General features: G+C 43.0%; 1 protein-coding gene across 2 annotated transcripts in view; it reads right to left on the reverse strand.

Moving 5' to 3' along the window:
* FBXL2 (F-box and leucine rich repeat protein 2) overlaps positions 1-22,231 on the reverse strand; it is a 128,696-nt gene that overhangs the window by 83,780 nt on the left and 22,685 nt on the right. For both annotated transcript variants that reach the window (XM_074945489.1, XM_074945488.1), the window contains exon 2: positions 17,413-17,474. In XM_074945489.1, the coding sequence (XP_074801590.1) occupies positions 17,413-17,474 (62 nt within the window). The remainder of the gene's footprint in view (positions 1-17,412; positions 17,475-22,231) is intronic.

Genomic DNA, 22,231 nt, shown 5'->3' on the forward strand with positions numbered 1-22,231 from the left:
GGGGAGGGGTTGTGGGTGTCTGACCCCCTAGTTGGGCTCTGGGGGGCGTGGGGGGAGAAGGGGGTAGAGAAACAGGAACTGGGTTGTCATAGGGGTTTAACTCTCTACTCCTGGGGAAATTTTTGTGTGGGTCTGTATTGTTACAGACATACTTGGTGACAGGTATTTTGAAATAAATTACCAAAATAATTGAAACTGGTGTGATTATGTAGTATTGTTTTGACAAATAAAACTTGCAGAATTTTGCAGTATTTTAAAATACAGAATATTTTATTTTGTGGCACAGAATGCCCCCAGGAGTAGAAAGTTCACCCTAGCTAGGTAAGTGGTGTAGGGTGCAGGGCTTTGGTTTTGTGGAACATTGATCTACCTACTATGGAGAGAGAAGGCTGTATGGTCGTCACCTCAGTAGAAGGGGGACCAATCTCCTTGGGGAGAGGCTGGCCAGAGTAGTCAGGAGTGGGTTAAACTAATAGCAACAGGAGAGGGTAAAAAAAGGAAAGATATGAACACTCAGCACAAAACAGATCTTGAGAACAAAATTTAAAAAAGGACATGAAGAGAAGAAATTCCTGAATTGCCTATATGCTAATACTATGAACATGGATAACAAACAGTAGGAATGGGAATTGCTCATTCATGAGCATAAATTTGATCTAGCTGGTATTATTGAAACCAGGTGGGGTGATTCACACAACTGAAAAGTTAAAATCAATGATTATAACCTATTTAGAAAGGACCGAGTGGGCAAAAGAGGAGGAGAAGTTGCACTCTACATCAAAAATGGCCTTATACTTGTTTGCGAGTCACAGATAACTCAGAAGAAAATCATCTTGAATGCTTACGGATCCATGTCCTAACAAATAAACCAGAAGAAGGGGTACTAGTTGGTGTCTACTACAGACCATCAAATCACATTTGGAAACAAGATGAACACTTCTTATCTACAATCTGTACAAAAAAATCTGAGATCATGTGGAACTTCAATTTGAGTGACATATGCTGGAGGTCTCATGCTGCCAGTACTAAAACACCCTTGGAATTTCTAAACATGATAGATGATAATTTCCTAACTCAAAAAGAGTTGCCTTCCCAACTCAAAGTGTTGCAGCCGACACAGGGGAATTCTACATTAGACCTTGTCCTAACATATGAAGAGGAATTGATCATAGAACTAAAACTGAATGGTAGCTTAGGTACAAGTGATCATAACTTGATCACACTTATAACATGCAAGCAGAATAAAGTCCAGACCAGTAATATACATACTCGGTGCTTTAACAGGGCCAATTTCACAAAGCTGAAAACAATTATGAGCCAAATCAGCTGGGAGGAAGAATTCAATCAGAAAAATGTGAATAATAATTGGGAATCATTAAGAACACCTTACAAGATGCCCAAAAAGCCACAATTCCACAACTGTGGAAGAAGGATGTGCTGGTTAAAAAAACTACCCTGGTTTATAGGGGAAGTGAAGGTAGCTCTGTATGTGTGTGTGTGTGCACGCGCACACACAAATGGAAGAAATAGAAAGCTGATAGTAATGAACATAAATCAGAAGTTAGGAATTGTAGAAAATGTATAATGGAAGCCAACGGACACAAGTAGAAATTTATGGCCAGCAGAATTAAGGACAATAAGGAATTTTAAAATATATTAAGAGTGAAAAGACTCCTGATAATGGTATTGGTCCATTGCTCGATGGAAATGGTAGAATCATCAATAATAATGCAGAAAAGGCAGAGGTATTCAATAAATACAATATTTCTATTCCGTATTTAGGGAAAAACAGATGATGCAGTCTCATTATATGGTGAAAACTCTCTTTCCATTCCACTAGTATCTCTAGAGGATGTTAAACAGAAACTACTAAAGTTAGACTTTTTTAAATCAGCAGGCCCAGATAACTTGCATTCAAGAATTTTAAAGGAGCTGGCTGAGGAACACACTGGACAGCTAATGTTGATTATCAGTAAGTCTTGGGAGCACTGGGGAAGTTCCAGAAGTCTGAAAGAAAGCTATTGTGTCAATTTTCTAAAAGGGTAAACAGGATGACCCGGGTAATTATAAGTCTGTCAGCCTTACATTGATCCCAGGCAAGATAATAGAGTGGCTGATATGACACTCAATTAATAATGAACTAACGAAGGCTAGTGTAATTTATGCAAATCAACATGGGTTTATGTTAAATAGAGCCTGTCAAACTAACTTCATATCTTTTTTAGACAAGATTACAAGTTTGGTTGATAAAGGTAAAAGTAATGATGTAATATACTTAGACTTCTGTAAGGCGTTTGACTTGATGATGTGATATTTTGATTAAAAACTAGAATGATACAAAATTAACACAGCACACATTAAATAGGTTAAAAACTGGATAACTGATAGGTTTCAAAACGTAACTGTAAATGGGGAATTGTCATCAAGCAGGTCTATTTCCAGTGGGGTCTCACAGGGATCTGTTCTTGGCCCTACACTATCTAAACATTTTTATTAATGGCCTGGAAGAAAACAAAATCACAGATAAAGTTTGCAGATGACACATAAATTGGGGGAGAAGTAAATAATGTAGAGGACAGATCAGTGATTCAGAGAAATCTAGACTGCTTGGTAAATGGAGTGCAAGCAAACTGTGTGTGTTTTATATGGCTAAATGGAAATATATATATCTGGGAACAAAGAATGTAGGCCATACTTACAGGATAGAGGACTCTATCCTTGGAAGCTGTGACTCTGAAAAAGATTTGAGGGTTGTGGGGGATAATCAGCAGAATATGAGCTCCTAGTGTGATGCTATGGCCAAAAGAGCTAATGCAATTTTAGGATGCATAAACAGAAATCTCCAGTAGAAGTAGAGAGGTTATTTTACCTCTGTACTTGGCACTACTGTGACTGCTGCTGGAACACTGTGTCTGGTTCCACTGTCCACAACTTAAGAAGGATGTTGATACCTTGAACAGTGTTCAGAGGAGAGCCATGAGAATTATTAAAGGATTAGAAAATATGCCTTACAGTGTGATTTAAGGTGGTCCATCTATAATAAGGAGAAAATTCAGGGGCGACTTTGATTACAGTCTATAAGTACGCACATGGGGAACAAATATTTAACAATGGGCTCTTCAGTCTAACAGAGAGAGGTATAATGTGATCAATGACTGGAAGCTGAAGCTAGATATATTCAAACTGGAAATAAGGCATAAATTTTTAATCGTGAGCGTAATTAACCAACGGAACAATCTACCAACAGTTGTGGTGGATTCTTCATCACTGACAATATTTAAATCAAGATTGGATGTTTTACTAAAAGATTTGCTCTAGGAATTATTTTGGGGAAGCTCTATGGCCTGTGTTATAAAGAAGGTCAGACTAGACAATCACAGTGGTCTCTTCTAGCCTTAGAATCTATGTGTATCCAGAATCAATTACTTCAAAAGGTATTCTCTCCTGTATAGATATGTCTATAGCAGGGGTCGGCAACCTTTCAGAAGTGGTGTGCAGAGTCTTCATTTTAATTTAAGGTTTCGCGTGCCAGTAATAAATTTTAACGTTTTTTAGGTCTCTCTCTGTAAGTCTATATATTATATAACTAAACTATTGTCGTATGTAAAGTAAAAGAGGTTTTCAAAATGTTTAAGAAGCTTCATTTAAAATTAAATTAAAATGCTGATCTTACGCCGCCGGCCCGCTCAGCCCACTGCTGGCCTGTGGTTCCATTCACCTAGGCCGGCAGCAGGCTGAGCGGGGTCGGTGGCCAGGACCCCAGACCAGCAAGGGGCCGGCAGAACCCCAGAGTGGCAGCGGGCTGAGTGGGGCCGGCAGCCGGGACTCCAGACCAGCAGTGCGCTGAGCGGCTCAGCCTGCTGCCGGTCTGGGGTTCCGTCCGCCGGCTCCTGCCAGCCAGGATCCCGGCTGCCGGCCTGGCTCAGCCTGCTGCCGGTCTGGGATCCCAGCCCTGCCCACATAGAGTGGGTACCTACCTTCTCCCTGGTTCTAGCCCATTCTCTTCCTTTCTCTCTACACTGAGCTGAGGGTGGGAGTGCACTGAGCACAGGGCTGGGGGTGAAGGAGCAGGCTGGGGGTTGGGGTGTAGGGTTTGGCCAGGAGCTAGAATGAGGGAGGGGGCTCAGGGTTGGGGAAGGAGGTTTGGGGGTGGAGTGCTTACCTGGGCAGCTCCCATTTGGTGCGAGAGGTGCAGGTGGGAATGTGGGGGGGGTGGAGGGGAGGGTGCAGGAGCTCCCGTTTGGTGCTCAGGATGGGGGTGGGAATGTGGGGGGTGCAAGAGTCAGGACATGGAGTGTGGGGGGGCTGGGTATGTGAGGGGGGTGCAGGAGTCAGGGCAAGGGGTAGGGGGGCTGGGTATGTGTAGGGGGTGCTGGAGTCAGGGCTGGGGTCCTGGGGTGGGGGTGCAGGGGTCAGGGCAGAGCCCTGAGTGGCTCATGGCAGGGGGCTGGAAGGGATATGCCCTGATTCCACCCCCCCTTCCCCTAGGCCCCGTCCCTACCTCTTCTCTGCCTCCTCCCCAGAGCAGTGAGAGTGCTGCGGCTCCGCTTCTCCCCCTCCCGCACAAGGGCCACCAGCTGATCGGTGGCAGGGAGGGAGAAGAAGAGGGGCAGGAACCCAGCATGCTGGGAGAAGAAGCAGAGGAGGGAGAGCTTGCCTGACTTGCAGTAGCAGCCGGCAAGACCAAGCTTCTTCACCCTGCCCGGGGGTGAGGGGAGGCAGAGAAGAATGGGCCGGGGCGGAAGGATTTTTAATGGCACAATACCTGCTTGGGTCCCGACCTGGGTTCAGCAGCGGGCTGAGCGGGGCTGGTGGCTGAGACTCGGCAGGCAGCAGCGTGCCATTAAAAATCGGCTCGCGTGCCGTCTTTGGCACACGTGCCATAGGTTGCCGAGCCCTGGTTTATACTCTTTCAAAAAGGCCTTTCAAAGCAAGTCCATTGTTTGTTTCTGGGGCAGTGTGTTTTCAGTCTTATTACAATGTCAGCACTTCAAATAATAAACTTTTTTTTCCCAAAAAACCTTTGTCACCTCTCTTTTCTTGCCAAAATTGTAAGTAATAGACATGCTTCCTTTTTCAATCATATACTGTTATATTCATTGTATTAAATACACATCACATTTTTAAAATATTTTCAAAAACAGTTTCACAAGACTACTATAACTATACTATTTGAAGGGGTTAATTTCTAATGCTTTAATTAAAATTTTAGCTTAAGACTAAAAAAATCCTTTCATTTTTCCAGCAAGTCAAAGTTACTATTACCAACAGAAAAATATCTCCTGTAATTAACAATTCAGATGTCTTTAATTCCTTCTTGAGTATTAGCAGTTGAAGGTTGTGCCATCTCAATAGAAAAGTAGTTGCGTCTAGATTTACAATAACGTCTTGGATTTGACTTATAACTTCTGCCATTATACTTTGGGGTTAAGAAACCTATTTCTCAGATGTACCCCTGTATTAGAGTAACTGATAAACTGAATAATCAAATAATGTTTTACCATACATACAGAGAAAAAGAAAAAGAAAAAGCACTAACTACAGTTGTATGAAGATACTTTTTAAATTAGATACTAAGTACCTCTCCGATATTCTTACTCAATTATGAAATTAAATATTCATTAACCTTTCACTTTTCCTAATATATATGTAACTGACCAGGCCATAGACAGTCAGGCATGGTGGTGGCAGCAAGAGTTCTGCCTACCGGTTAAGAGCTAGAGCGAAGGTAGGCAGAGTCCAGGAAATAAGCCAAGGATCAGTACCAAAAAGAGACAGAAGCCACATGCCAGAGCCAGAGGGTAAACCAGAGTCCTAAGCCAGAGGCAGAGCCAGGGACAAGGCTAGCTCCAGGCACCCGCGAACCAATTAGGTGCCTGGGGCGGCAAATGTAAAGGGGCGGCAGGACGTTGGGCTCTGGGGCAGCAATCCGCCCTCGGCGGCAGCGAGAATTCGGCATCCACTCCGTCACAGCACGTTTCACGCTCGGTGGCAATTCGGCGGTAGGGACGCGACTCTTCTTCGGTCACCGGCAGCAATTCAGCGGCCACACCATCACTCCACCTCCATGTTCGGCAGCAAGGTTTTTTGTTTTCTTTTTTTGTCACTTGGGGCGGCAAAAACGCTGGAGCCGGCCCTGGCCAGGGATCAATACCGGAGAGACAGAAGCTGAATGCCAGAATTAGAGGGTAAGAATCGTAAGCCAGAAGCAGAGCTGGGGATTGAAGCCAGAAGTCTGAGGCCAGAGGGGAGCAGGGACTGGAAGCAGGCTGGAGCAGGCGCTGGAATAAGGAGTGGAACAAAGCAGGCGCAGGGACTAAAATAAGCAGGAGCAGGGACCAAACAAGGGCAAGAACAGCTGTGGGCCTGGTATGTGTTCAGCAGCTGCTGGTCTGCTGTGGGGGCTAGGCTTCTAAGCAGGGCTGATAAACCAGCAACTAAGGGGGGTTAAGGCCACTGTCAGGTCCAAAGCAGCAAAGGGCTCACTAACTGCGCTGCTAGACAATCAGTCAGGGAGCAGGCCAGCAGCTGGTCTGGTCCCCAACAATACAATAGCACAAGGAAAAGAATGTCCCTGGCCAAGTGGCAAACTAACAACACAACAGCTGACAAATGTGGTAATTTTTCTTTTGGCTTCGACAATGGCATTAAGCAGCAATTAACAATTATAAAAGCAGCTTGTTTTCTTTGCAGAATAAGTCTACCCAAATATCGGTTTAAGATCATAATGTCATTAAACAAGAACAGGTACACAAAGTAGACCACTCTCCACATAGATCAGCCTCCTTCCCACCTGGAATTGAAACAATGATATCCCTTGTCACGGTTCCTTCCCCACTCTGAACTCTAGGGCACAGATGTGGGTACCTGCATGAAAGACCCCTAAGCTTATTCTTACCAGCTTAGGTTAAAATTTCCCCAAGGCACAGATTTCTTTCTTGCCTTGGGAACCAGCTTAGGTTAAAAACCTGATACACTGCCAACACCAAGAGATTTAAACAAAGAACAGGGAAAGAGACCACTTGGAGACGTCTTCCCCCAAAATACCCCCCCCCAGCCCTACACCCCCTTTCCTGGGGAAGGCTTGATAATAATATCCTCACCAATTGGTACAGGTGAACACAGACCCAAACCCTTGGATCTTAAGAACAATGAAAGATCAAGCAGGTTCTTAAAAGAAGAATTTTATTTAAAGAAAAGAATCACCTCTGTAAAATCAGGATGGTAAATACTTTACAGGGTAATCAGATTCAAAACATAGAGAATTCCTCTAGGCAAAACCTTAAGTTACAAAAAGACACAAAAACAGGAATATACATTCCCTCCAGCACAGGGAATTTTACAAGCCAAAAAATGAAAGAAAATCTAATGCATTTTCTAGCTAGATTACTTACTAACTTTACAGAAGTTGGAAGACTTGCATCCTTGATCTGTTCCCAGCAAAGGTATCACACAGACAGACAAAACCCTTTGTCCCCCCCTCCAGATTTGAAAGTATCTTGTCCCCTCATTGGTCATTTTGGGTCAGGTGCCAGCGAGGTTACCTTAGCTTCTTAACCCTTTACAGGTGAAAGGAAAGGATTTTATAGCACTGTATACAGAAAGGTGGTTACCCTTCCCTTTATATTTATGACATCCCTCCATACAAAGACTGTCTTCTTGGAGACACTCATTCCCTCCAGATGTCTTCTTGTTGCCCTGCCCAATCCTCTGTGTCTGCATCCAATGACTTGAAGAGGTCTGTTTGGTTTCCACCTCAGACAGACCTTTCCCCCACTCAGTAAGGCTGAACTTTTCTGTTATTTACAATAAAGTGTGCTAGGTACTTTGTAAATCAAATATAAAGACAGTCCTTACCCTGAAAAGATTACAGTCTAATTTCAGATGCGACACAAGTGAGGGGAGCATGGTAATGAAGCACAACATATCCGGTAAGAAGATCGCTTGGTTACTCTGTCGTAGCTGAACATCTTAGAAGCTATTTTTTTAACTGGCACCTGCTTCTCCTAAATACTAAGTTAGAAGTGGAGTTTTACGTGAAATTTTCATGAGGATAGGGAGATAAGTAGTTTCATGAAACAAGCTAAGTTTAAAGAAAAAAGAATTCAATATGAATAAAAACAAGATTTTGATTGTCTTCTGTTTATACAGTCCAAATATATCAATATGGTAAGAAAATACAATAGCTTTTATTTTTAAACATTACTTTTTTTTGTACATGTGGAAAATAGAGAACGGTCAATATCACATTGTTATAAATAACTATAAATGGGAGAATAACTAATTTTGTTATGACAACTAGCAATAGAGCGTTTGATATCACTTTACTTTCAGCAGTACTTACTAATTCCTAAACAGTGAGCAAAGTCTTTCTACTAAGATTGAATTACTCCTTAATTAAAGGAGGTGATATAGAATTAATTTAGTGAAAAATAATGAGGATGTTAATTATAGTCTGTAGAGCAATTTGGAGTCTCTTATGGTGTAGTAATACCGAAAAACAATAAAAAAATTGAACACTACACACAGACACAACCTGTGCTTTTGGTTTTTCAGACTGTGTATATTTTGGAGAACGTTAGTTATCTTAACTGAACTTTCTGAATGCTGCTGGTTGATGTCAATATTAATTACACTATTTTTGGTTCATAAATTTATAAGACTTCAAATAAATGCTTATTCTTGGTTAAACAGATAATTATATACATTTTAGAAGGTATGATCTTTACCACATCATCAAAACAGTTCTTTAAGAACAGTACATGTTGGCCATGTTGGTAGTTGACACACCCCATAGAAAAAAAAATTAAACCCTATAAATAAGACACACTTCTTTATACCGAACAGCCAAAATCTGTTTTCAAAATCGGAAATTCTCAGATTGACATGGGAGACCATTTTCTGTAGTTTCACTGGCATTATATAATTTTGGGAAGTGGAACAGAAGATTAATGACCTTAAAATCAAAAAGGAATCCTACAATATGTGGATACTTGGACAAATTGCTAAAGATAAGTACAAAAGAATAGTGCAAGCATGTAAGGATAAAATCAGGAAGGTTAAGGCACAAAATGAACTATGCCTAACAAGGAAACATAAAAGGTAATAAGAAGAGTTTCTATATATACACATTAGCAACCAGAGAAAGCCAAAGGAAAGTGTACATCCACTTCTAAGCAGAGAAGGAGAACTAACAATAGATGACACCAAAAAGGCAGAGGTGTTTAATGCCTATTTTGCTTCAATCTTCACTAAAAAGAGTAATGATGACCAGATACTCGACAATTAGTATTAATAACAAGGGGGAAGGAACACAAGACAGAATAGGGGAAAACAGGTTAAAAAATATTTAGATAAGTTAGATGTATTCAATTTGGCAGACAAAATTCACCCCAGAGTACTTAAGGAACTAGCTGAAGCAATCTTGGAAATATTTTTGAAATTACCTTCAAGAACTCATGAAAGATGGGTGAGGTCCCAGTGGACTGGAGAAGGGCAAATATACTACCTACCTTTAAAACAGAGAACAAACACAACCTGGGAAGTTATAGACAAATCAGCCTAACTTTAATACCTGGAAAGATACCGGAACAAATTATTGAGCAATCAATTTGTAAGCACCTACAGGATAATACATTATAAGCAGTAGTCCACACAGATTTGCGAAGAACAAATCATGCCAAACCAACCTAATTTTCTCTTTGACAAGGTTACTGGCCTAGTGGATGGGGGGGAAGTTGTAGATGTGAGACATCTTGATTTTACTAAGGCTTTCAACACAGTCTAACAGGACATTCTCATCAGCAAACTAGGTAAATGTGGTTTAGATGAAAATACTATAAGATGCATGCATAACTGACTGAAAGCCCATACTCAAAGAGTAGTTATCAATGATTTGCTGTCAAACTGGTAGGAGTTTCTTGCAGGGTCCCACAGGTGTCTGTTGTGGGTCTGTTACTATTTGATATTGTCATTAGTGACTTAGAAAATATACTTATAAAATTTGTGGATGACACCAAACCGGGAGGGTTGCTAGCACACTGGAGGACAAGATTTGAATTCAAAATAACCTTAAAAATTGGAGAACTGGTCTGAAATCAACAAGATTAAATTAAATAAAGATAAGTGAAGTACTTTGCACTTAGGAAGGAAAAAATCAAATGCACAACTACAAAATGTTATGCTATGTTGAGGAGGGGAATACGACCTCCAGTGAAGACTCTGAGCTATGGTGCTCAGGGTCGGCGCTGTGCTGCTCGGTGCCAGAGATGGTTGATGAGGTGATCTCGTGGTTGATAACAGGGGTTTCCCCCCCCTAGACAGCGGTTACGCCACTGGGTGAGGTTCAGGGTGTGGCTTCCTGCCACAGGTGGCACCGGCGGTGCCAAGTCTTGACCCTCTGGGGATCCTAGTACGAGTAGGGTGAGAAGGTCCCTAGCCACTGTGAACATCTCAGGAGTTGATGGCACCGCAAACTGACTGGTGCGTTGTCTAAACTGAGGTCACTCTTTTGTAGGTGTCTGAGGAGCTTGCTGTGGCACTGAAGTTGCCGACATCTCTTTCCCTGTCTCCCTTCGATTTCAGCACCGGAAATCTGGTCTTCTCTTATTGCTTGTGGTACTTCTGCTTAGGAACCAGGGACGGTGATCAGCACGGAGAGTCCTGGGTCACTGGAGGAGCACTCCGCACCGAAGCTGAGGTACTTAGTGTTCAGTCCAAGCGCGGCTCCAAAGCCGGTCTTAAGGCTGCATCCATGTGGAGGACCTTCAGTCAGGCTTCTTGGTCGTTTTTGGTCTGGAACCTGAAGTCCCAGCAGATTTGGCAGTGGTCTTTCCTATGAGCTTTCCCCCAGGCACTTGAGACAGTTCGAGTGAGGGTCGCTCAAAGGCACAGGCTTACCACAAGCAGTGCAGGGCTTGAAACCCGGCAACCAAGGCATGCCCCAGCACCGGGAAGGCAGACAAGCCTGCAAGTTAAGTGCGGAGGCGTCCAAGCTATCTCAAACCTAGAACTACTAAAAACTACTCTAACCACTAACTATAACAACTATTTACACTAAAACTGGTATGAAAAACCACTAGGAGAGAATTGCCTAGGCAATGAAGGATTCCAGCCAACATCACGTGCAGTAAGAAGGGACTGAATGGGAACGGGGTCAGGACGGCCCTTCACAGAGGGCACTAGAGCCGACCTGATGAATACAAAAAAATTTCTGTTAACTGTGCTCAGGGTGCACACAAACCTATGTGGGTGAAGACATGTGCAAGTACCCAAAGAAGAATGTGGTAGCACTGCCTGGTTAGCAAGCAGCTCCCTCCCCTACTCCTATTTCTTGCCTTGGGCTCACCCTGGTGGGCCTGCCCTGTACCCTTGGTGCTACAAGCCCCAGCCCACAGCCACCTCTCCCCGAGGCTCGCCCTGCTCTCTGCACTGCCTGCCATGCTCCAGAGGAAGCACGCAGCAGGGAGTGGCCAAGAGTCTGCCACTAGTGCCCGTTCCTTCCCCACCCCTCAAACTCAGGAGCACAGCTGCGGACAAAGCTTGAGTCACTTCAGTGGGCACACGGTGCAGGCTGCAGCTCTTTAAAACTGAGATGCTCCTCCAGAGTGCAGCATGCCAGCAGCAGCTCAGGCCCCGGCCACATGTGCTGACTTTCCAAAGTGCCAGGAAGTGCTTGACCCCCGGCTCTGCCCCAGGCCCTGCCCCCATTCCACACCTTCTCCCAAGGCCCCACCTTGCACCACTCTGCCTCTTCCTGCCCAGTTCCATCCCCTCCCCCGAGTGCGTCATGCCCTCGCTCCTCCCCCATCCCCCCAAGCCTCCTGCCTGCACGCCACAAAACAGCTGATCACGGTGAGTGGGAGGCGTGGGTAGGGTGGGGTTGCACTGATCCACAGGGCCCGCAGGCGAGCAGGAGGCACTGGGTGGGGTGGCGGGAGAGCTGATCGGGGGGCTACCCATTTTTTTCCTGTGGGTGCTCCAGCCCCAGAGCACCCACGGAGTCAGCGCCTATGGCTCCAGCAGCTCAAGCTCCAGGCCAGGTTCAGCTCCAGCTGCAAGAGCAGCAGCTCCTGCCCCTTGCCGCCTCAGCAGCTCGGTCTGTGCCAGCTTCTTTCCCGGGTTTGGAGTGACCTGTGCAAGCTTGTTCCCCTCCGGGCCGAAGGGGGGCGGGGGGCGGAAACAGTGCCCACAGATTACAGGAAAGTGGTGCAGACCCCAGTGCTGCTCCTGCTCTCCCTGCTCAGGCTGCCTTGGGCTGGCAGTGGGGGCTCAGCGAGTCCTGCTAGAAGGTGGCAGAGGAACTGCTGCCCCTGTGTCACTGTGAGCGGGACAGGATGCTCCTCAGAGCAGACTGCGTGGACTGGGGGCTCACAGGCAGCTGGTTTTAGCCCCCGAGGCTGATAGTGCACCTGGAGAGACTGCAGGCGACAGGCTCAGAGCCAGTTTCTTAACAAGAGTGCCGTGAAAGCCCAGATGTGCCTACCTTTAAGATGCAATAGAGGTACAGTACCTGGTTGTATTTTTCTCCGCTGCTGCCTGATTGTTTACTTCCAGTTGCTCACTTCCGGTTCCAAATGAGGTGTGTGACTGACCAGTCAGTTCGTAACTCTGGTGTCCATATCTTTGAGGTTCTCCTACTGACCTAGGCTTCAAAGGGAGATTGTGGAATCCCCGTCATTGGAGTTTAAGAACAGCCAAAAACCTGTCCAGAAATGTCCATGCTTACTTTGTCCTGTCTTAGCACAGTGGGCTGGATTATATGACCTCTTGAGGTGCCTTCCAGCACTACATTTGTATGACTGACTGCACATCAAATCAATATCTATACTGTAAAACAGGCAGACTACACACTGGAAATGATTGATTGGTTGTTAGGTGATTAGCTAAGAAAATATTATTTCGGAAGGGAATAGTGGCTGCAAGGAAAAAGGTGCAGGAAAGGAATTTTGATAAGTGGGGTGTGACTAGGCACGAAAGTAACATTCAACACTTAACGGTATGGGGGCCAGCTCCAGCCCTTGGAAGGGGCGGGGCCTTGGGAAGAAGGGGTGGGGCCTCGGGAAGAAGGGGCAGGACTGGGGGTTAGCTTCCCCCAGCCAGCCCATCCACACTGCCTGGCCCGCACCGCCCGGGGCTCCAACGGCGATTTAAAGGGCCTGGGGCTCTGGCAGCTGCTGCAGTAGCAGCCGCCGACCCGGAGCTACAGGCCCTTTTAAATCGCAGCCCCGGGGCAGCTGCTCCTTTTGCCCCCACCCCATCGGCAGCCCAAGGGGGGTGCAAAAGGGTCAACGACATTAAAGCATGGTCCTTTGCTGCCACAGCACTTTAATGTCGCTGCCCCTTTTGTGCCACCCCTGGGGCAGGGCCACTGATTGGGGAGGGGCACAAAAGGGGCAGCGCTTTAACTAGGACCTTAAAGCCCTGCCGCGGCAGCGCTTTAACATCAGCTGAGTACAGACCAGTACCGCCAGCCACTTTTTACCTATACACCGTACCAGCTTACTTTCCCCCCAGGTGTGACAGCAGTGGTCTTGAGGCATCAGGAAAGATACCTGGTACAGTTATGTGGTTGGTTATTGCCATAATAAAGGCGGCCATATTTGGAATGCAGAACTGAAAAAGGAAATGGGAAGTCATGAGACTCAGAATCTTACTCTGAAGATACAATGGGCACATGGACTATTCAAAGATCACTGTATCAACTTTATAAATGTTATGTGTATCTTTATGAACGGGCTCATAATTGCATTGCTGGCTCAATGAATAAGCTAAAAATTAGTTTCTGAATGAAATAAAATCACTGGGGTGGTAATTAATGCAAATCCCTTATGCAGGTAACAAATCTGTAGAAGTCTTTTTCCCTGGGAAAATAGCATATACTGGTATGACCTGGTTCAAGAGGCCTCACAGATAGAGAAACTGAAGCCATATAAAGTTACTGCCCTGACCTAGGGAGAGAAGTCACTCACCACTCTATCCAAGAACTGATAGAAAACTCTGTACAAGAGACAGGCCCTACAGAACGGGCCTGAAATACATGAATTCTATCAGGGTCTCCATGTGGAAAATGGGTGACTGCCTGGTAAGCTAGACCTACATGTAAACTGTTTATTGTTTGTATTACATGATTTCTCTGTAATGTTTTTGTTCTCAACAAACAGTACTTTGCTTAGTGAACAATGGCTAATTACTGGACTGCAGGTGCTAATTAAAGTCAGACCTGCTGAGATAATCATAATGAATTGCAGAAGTCTGCTGCTTAAGTCCCTGGTCTGGAGGGAGAGACTTGTGAGATCCTGCCACAAGAAAGATGAGGCCTGAGACTTACGTGGGATGCGCTCAAGAAGGGCATGAGAGGGTCAGATGTGCAGTTATCTCAGGAACATGACAGATCTTAAGATGTAAGTATCTGCTAGAAGGAGGACAGGACAAATTATATTTTAACAAGCAGTCCACATACAGTTATGATGCTTTCTTAGGGTGCCTAAGACTGAGGGTCACCTTGTTACCCTCCTGCCTTCAGTGAGAGACAGGCTTGCTCATGCTTAAATGTGTGCCAGCATCCTGACACCACGAAACTGCTAGCCATGGACAGAATCTCTTTGGGGCAATGGTAGCCCTCACTTTGCTTTGCAGGTCAGCAATAGGTACACCCCAACCCCCAAGCCCCTTTGAAGCATTCCCCTGTGATATCCAACCCATCACTGGCTACTCACAGAAATACCAAGTTTGCTATCCTCAAGAGAATAGTGTACACACCAGCTTGTTTGACTCAACTGAGGATAAGCTCCTATATAATATCACAGCACTGAGCTATATTTACAGTGAAAGCAAATCATAAGTAAGACTCTACTTAACTTGCTATACTGCAGAAATTGTGGATTCCACAATATTAAGCTTCCATAGCAATTTTGACAGTGGGAGTCCCCACTCTCAGCCCCCAGGCGGCCAACAGTGGAAACCTGTGGAAAAGTAATAATGGACTTTACTATCACAAATAATAAGGTCCATTGTTACTTGTCCACAACTCAGCCTCAATTTTTTTGGCAATCATCCTGCAATTCAAGTAGGGCCCTAATCATAAAGTTTGTCATCAAAGGTTAAGACTTAAGAGATCGTGAGTACAGATAATGGAAACAGAACGTTACATATAAAACAAAATCAGTGTATACTTTCTCGACATTAAACTTAACAGGCTAACTTTCTGCCTAAAGAAGTTTCTCTCACGTCAGAAGTCTTTCACAGTGCTTTCAAACAGCGCAGGTTGGGATCCGGTTATCATGAATGTGATCACACTCCCTGATTACTTCCTCAGGTACAGGATAAAGAGGTGTCTTTTTGCCTTACCCTTACATTTCTCAAAGTCATTGTTTGTCCCCAGAGTTAAGAAGTCCCCCTATTCCCTGGTGTGCTGTCTCCAGGAGGACTTCATATTCTCATGTTGACTTTGTATGCTAACAAGGCTTGGCTTCCATGGTGTTGGCTTACGATGTTTAATTTACACGTGAACCAAGGCAGAAAGGTGAATATACATCCTTTGTTTTGCAGAAACCCCTTTGTCAACTCTGCCTTGGATATAGACTTTACACTGTATTTTCAGTACATACACACAACTCCTTAAATATCATCTGTACATACATGTCACAATCATTCTGAGGATCAGTATGAGAAACTTTTATTAGAGACTTCACATGACATAATTTATGGATAAATACCATGAAAGCAGTGTGCTAGCTATAGTGAATTTGTCAGGCCTGTTAGGAATTGCTGTTACAGAACTTTGAACCTTCTGACAGCTGGCACTAATGGGCCTCTGGGTCACAAGTTTGGAATGCAACAATACAAAATGAAATTGTTAGAAATTTGTTCTCATATCAAATCTCTGCAATTTCAAGATGTGAAAAATACTTATGACAATAAAAAATGTTGACAAATTGAAAGTTCATATGCAGACGTGAAATATTTTAAAATGTATTAATATAGCACACTGTGCTATGTGCTGTGTGTTAATATAACAGCCAGAGATTTTCTAACAAGTCTGTAGATGCAAGCTACACCACGTTCACTGTGAAGAATTAATTTTTCCCTCAAAGAAAATTCAAGCTTACTTGAAAAAAATTAGTCTAATTTCTTTAAACATAAATTAGTTTCTTTGATGCCACAAGAATAGCAGTGTTCTAGCAAATGGACACATTTGAAGCATGCATAATATTTTGGGAACAGTCCTTTTAAAACAAGATAGAAAATACAAAGCATTGCAAACATTCTTCCATTTAAAATTAGGAAGGACGTGAGGACACATTGGTTAACCTATGCCTCTCTTCAATGTATGAAGGATGTAGTGTGAACTCAATTCTAGTGACACCACCACAAAGAATGGCAACTGCACCAAAGTATATATTGACAAGTTAGCATAAAGGAAGTGCTGTAATGAGAACTACAACCATGTCAAGCAAACTACTGAGCTGTCTGTTTCAGGCCAGGTTTGGCTTCATACAAAAATGGAATGTCTTCAGATATTTCAGCACTGGATGTTGTCATTATAGGTGGTTAAAGTTTTATTTGAAATAAAGTTCAACTCAGGTGTGAGAGCTGGGACATCCATCAATTCTTTAACCACATATTGTATTTTTTGAGCATACACTGTAGCTAACTCCTGACCACTTTGAGCCTGTCCAGAAGAGACAACAACACTCCAGCAAGTCTAAGGCTGGCTGAATTAGCATGAATAAAATCTCAGTCTGCTTGTTCTCTCTTTTCATTCCCAGTCTGCTTGAACTATATGTAGCACACAGCAACAAAAACACAGTTACAGGAGGTGTCTCATTAAAAGAAATTTTTGAAAGCTTTCATGTTTTCATTTATTTTTAATAACAAAAGAGATTTTATAACAAAAAGCCCAAACAGCCACTGGAATAATTGCATTAAGAACAGAATGCTATTCATATAGAATATGAAGGTAATACTGTGTGACAAGGAAAAGTTTTTAGTCTATTCAATATGCAGTTAACAGAGCAGACAAACAATATCCGCACTTTTGTTAGATCCCCAAAAGTTTGGGTTTTTTTGTTTTTTTAAGAATCCTGTATCAACCGAAGCTTTCCAAATATAGTCTCTTACTGCTTTATCTGATAATATGACCAGATTACCAATGCATAAATTGGCACTTAACAGTATAATGTAATTACCATACTTTAAAACAGATTTCCGGAGCAAAGCCATATATTTTGCTACATTCTCCATTCAGAATAAAATGTAAGTTCAAGGACTGTCAAAAAATAAAATCAGATGAACTATTTATTTTGAATCACAGACTTACATAAGAACAGTATATTTCATTTCACTAAGCCACACAAATCTAAGCATCACATTCAAATTGTAACTCTTTATGCACAAGTTAACTAGAATTACCTTAACAGAAGTTCTTTGGGTAACTTTTTGTTAATGAGGGCTTCATCATTGTTTGAGAAAACCTGAAAAAAGAAACAAAGTACATTATGAAAAAAACACTAGTTCATTAGGCCAAGAAGAAAATCCATGCATTGTGTCTCTCTCTCTTTTTTTTTTTTAACTCAACAAATTCTGCAAGTTTAGGCGACATCACTATACCTAGTATCTAATAGCCTCCTTTTGATACCGATAATTAAGCTAAGATTTTGTCACAGTTATTTTTAATAAAAGTCACAGACAGGTCACAGGCAATAAACAGGTTTCAGAGTAGCAGCCGTGTTAGTCTGTATTCGCAAAAAGAAAAGGAGTACTAGTGGCACCTTGGAGACTAACAAATTTATTTGAGCATAAGCTTTCGTGAGCTACAGCTCACTTCATCAGATGCATTCAGTGGAAAATACAGTGGGGAGATTTATATGCATAGAGAACATGAAACAATGGGTGTTACCATACACACTGTAAGGAGAGTGAACACTTAAGGTGAGCTATTACCAGCAGGAGAGCGGGGAGGGGGGAGGAATTGGTGAGTCACTGACATGCATCCGATGAAGTGAGCTGTAGCTCACGAAAGCTCATGCTCAAATAAATTGGTTAGTCTCTAAGGTGCCACAAGTACTCCTTTTCTTTTTGCGAATACAGACTAACATGGCTGTTACTCTGAAACCTGACATCACAGTGTGTCCTCGGATTTCCTTTTTCCTGGTCACTTGTGTTTTCAGCCTGGGTATGGAGACCATGCTATACTCTTGTGGTTGTCCTGTCAGTGGATAACTGTCACTGGTTCACCATGATTCTTTCAGGTGTGTTGTCCCCCTTCAGTATCCCTCAGAGATGTTTCAATAAGCTTCTATCACAGACTGGACTCCTTCCTAGTTTGGGTCGAATCCTTTCCCCTGGTACAGTTCTTGTTCCAGCTCAGGTGGTAGCTAGGGGATTTCTCATGACTGCAGTTATATATATATATATTATGCATCCGATGAAGTGAGCTGTAGCTCACGAAAGCTTATGCTCAAATAAATTTGTTAGTCTCTAAGGTGCCACTAGTACTCCTTTTCTTTTTAGGCAATAAACAAAAATTCATGGACGCCCATGACTTGTCCCTGACTTCTACTAAAAATAACTGTGACAAAATGGGGATGGAAGGGGGTCCAGCACCCACCACTGCTGTGGCTCCAGGGTCCGTGTCCCTCCCCCGCCTGCTGGGAGCAGTGGAGTCCCCCCCGGCTGACAGCTCCTGCCCTGCTGCCCCAGGACTGAAGTGGAAAACGGCACATAGGTCTCTGGAAGTCACGGATTCCATGTCTTATGAGACCTCTGTTACATAATCTTAGCCTTACCCATAACACACAAACACACACACACACACACACTACTAGGTCTGAATAAGGCTGCTACGACTCCTGATTCCATCATGGATTGTTACCCAGGTCTCTGAGACCTAGCTAGATAATGCTGCCAGCCCAATTTTGGCACACACAGGCCAGGTAAGCATTGTATGATCCACCACTCTTATAAAAATGAAGAGGAGTATGATTTTTTTCTGTCCTTGCTTGCAATGTGTACTGGGGCAAACAGCAGATGCAAGTTTATTTAAGCATCCATTCCATTTCTTGTGGCTCTGGAGCAGGGGTGGCCAAACTGTGGCTCAGGAGCCACATGCAGCTCTTCAGAAGTTAATATGCTGCTCCTTGTATACATACCAACTCCAAGGCTGGAGCTACAGGCGCCAACTTTCCAATGTGCCAGGGGGTGCTCACTGCTCAACCCCTGGCTCTGTCACAGGCCCTGCCCCCACTCCACCCCTTTCCGCCCCCTCCCCTGAGCCTGCCCTCACTCCTCCCCCCCCTCTGCCCAGAGCCTCCTGCATGCCACAAAACAGCTGATAGGGCGGTGCGGGGAGGGGAAGGCACTGACTGGCGGGGCTGCTGGTGGGTGGGAGACGCTGGGAGAGGGTGGGGGAAGCTGCTGGGGGGCTGCTGACGTATTACTGTGGCTCTTTGGCAACGTACATTGGTAAATTCTGGCTCCTTCTCAGGCTCAGGTTGGCCACCCCTGCTCTGGAGAAAGACTCTGTGGGTGTACACAGACTAAAACATCACATGGAAGATTTCCAGTTCTGAGATGCTGTTGGAATTATTATGAATTACTGTCCTTTCAGATGTCAGACTGCACATTGATCACGGTTCCAGTGGGCCAGCCCCTGCTACCCAGGAAATGATGGACTGTAGATTTTACTCTCAGGGCTGAGAGCAACTCCAGCAGGGCTGACCATACACTCACCCTAATCTTTGATTATTTCTAACCATCAGATCACTGCTGTTGGGTGATTATTTTCAGCCTTGCACTGAAACACTATAGACCTCAAATATCAGTGCCTGAGGTGCTTTATTGCTTCAGAAGCCTTGAGATTAAATACACATATGTCAGTGTCATTTTTTAGCCGCTAACGTGGTAAGTAGCCCATAACACATAATCATCTACTAATTTGTATTATAGCAGCATTTAAAAGAACCAAACAAGACTGAGGCCCTATTAGGCTAGATGTAGTTAATACAGATAGTAAGAAATAATCCTTGCAGCAAAGAACTTAATACAAATAGACAAGACAGTCAAAGAGTGAGAGAAAGAAAGAATTATTCCTGTCTTACAGATGGGGAACTGAAGCACAGAGAAAACCTGAGAACTGAACCCAGATCTCCTGATTTACAGTCTGGGGCCTTAACTACACCACCACTTCATAATTCTATATCTGCAAAATTCTTCCAGAAGAACTGTAACACCAAAGAAGAATGAGGCTGAAAGAATGACACTTCTTCTTGTTATGTAGGATCGAACCACCAATTTACATATATGTGCCACTATTTTGTTGTATGCAAATGCTGACATTTATTTACCCTTTAACCTAATAATTCCCCACATGTCCATTAATATGGGCACACACTTGTTATGCAAATGCAGCATGGCATTTAAGTAAATAAGGCATCAGAATATTAATACATATTTAAAGCAGCTAAAACACATGGCTCAGTACTTCAGCAATTTTTAATTGTCTATCACTTTCTGTATCAAAAAGCCATATCATTATTAAAGACATACTACAAATTTGGGGAACTAAGCAATTCCTCTTTTAGATCTTAAAAATCTAAAACTGCATTCAAAATTTCTGGCAACGCTGCAAGGAAAAAATACTTATGAGATGGATTTTTTTAAATTTACAGCTAGATTGACAAATTGTACATCACATTTCAGCCCAAAGTCATCTATGGTGGCCAAGACATTAATCTTCAGGAATCCTGGTTTATAATGGAAAAAATGTTCAACTTTTAGTATTGCACATAAGAAAGTTAACCTCCATGAGTGGTTCAACTACACGTGAAGTATCCACTTACATAGTACATCTGTTAATGAAAAGTAAGTCATACCTCAGTCATTCTGTTACAAAGTTTTCTTTACATAATATGTATTCTTGTGTGCCTCAGTAGCAAATGTCATATAATATAGTATTGTTTTTGTGGATGCAGAATATGTAGCTGAATGAAAATAAACACTTAAAGTGCTCTTTTACTCTGAAAAATATATTTTAAAAGATCTACAAAAATGGTATTATGCAGGGCTCCACATCTGTGATTCAAGGACACCAAGATCAAATCTGCTCACTCTGCAAGCAAAAAAACTTTTTAAAACCTCAAGTTCCCGATATCCAAAAGTCAAGTTACGCTCTCTTGCTCATCCATTGACCAGTAATCCTACCCCAACTAATACATACTACAGGTGTAGTCATGGGACAAGTGAGGTAGAATTCTTTAACTAGAATTTAATTAACTTATTGATGTGAAAGCCTGAAGAAGAAAAAAAAAAGTTTATTGCCTCTGTAAACATGTCCTGCAAACCTAATAAAATCAATTAAGTCAAAGCAGCTATTTTCTTACTGAAATAAACAAATACAGTATACGTGCATGATTATTTCTGACTTGGAACAGATGCAATCTGTTAAAATAAGAGATTAAGAATGGAAACTATACCCAAGTAAGAAAATGTTTGCCTACAGGCCTCAAGTACTTAGAGCACCAGTTTTCTTTAAAAGACAGTTTTTTAAAGAATGCCAAAACTACCTACAAAATTACTCTTGCAGTTTGTGGTGTCAGGATCGTGCAGCGTCACCTTTAATGTTTCGAAATTTTCATATGTAATAGTTAACTGTTGTATAACAGGAATACAAAAAAATTAAGTAAGAAAAAAAGTAACTTTTACAAACTTCAGCTGATATAGATCCCTCAGTCTTCTTCATTCTGTATACAGACATTAAAAACCATGGACTAAATAGAGGCACCACTGGTTTCATGGCTCATTACAACCATTTGCAACGTGCACTACTGCCTGATAACCATTAATTGCCCAGTTCATTTTAAGTGGTCACCTACATTATGCATGAACCCCCTGCACTTAACAATCTGTCCCAACTTGAATTTAGCTTAACCACTCTGGTTAACTTCCCCAGACCTGAAGAAGAGCTCTGTGAAGCTCGAATTCCTAAGAGCCTTTGGATGAATAACATCTGGTCCTGCCAATTTTTCAAATTGGTAAATTAACTGTAATCAATTTGAATCAGAGATAACCCCACTGATATGACCAGGTAAAGAGTGGAGTTGTCAACTGTGATAGAGAAAGTATGGAGAAGAGAAGGGGCACTGAGTCACTGATATTGAGATGACATTAGACTACAGGAGCAGAAGTCACCCACTGGGCGGGGCACGTAGGGAAGGAGACTGATCAGTTGTAG

Source organism: Natator depressus, chromosome 2 (genome assembly GCF_965152275.1).
Source record: "Natator depressus isolate rNatDep1 chromosome 2, rNatDep2.hap1, whole genome shotgun sequence".
Taxonomy (NCBI): domain Eukaryota; kingdom Metazoa; phylum Chordata; order Testudines; family Cheloniidae; genus Natator; species Natator depressus.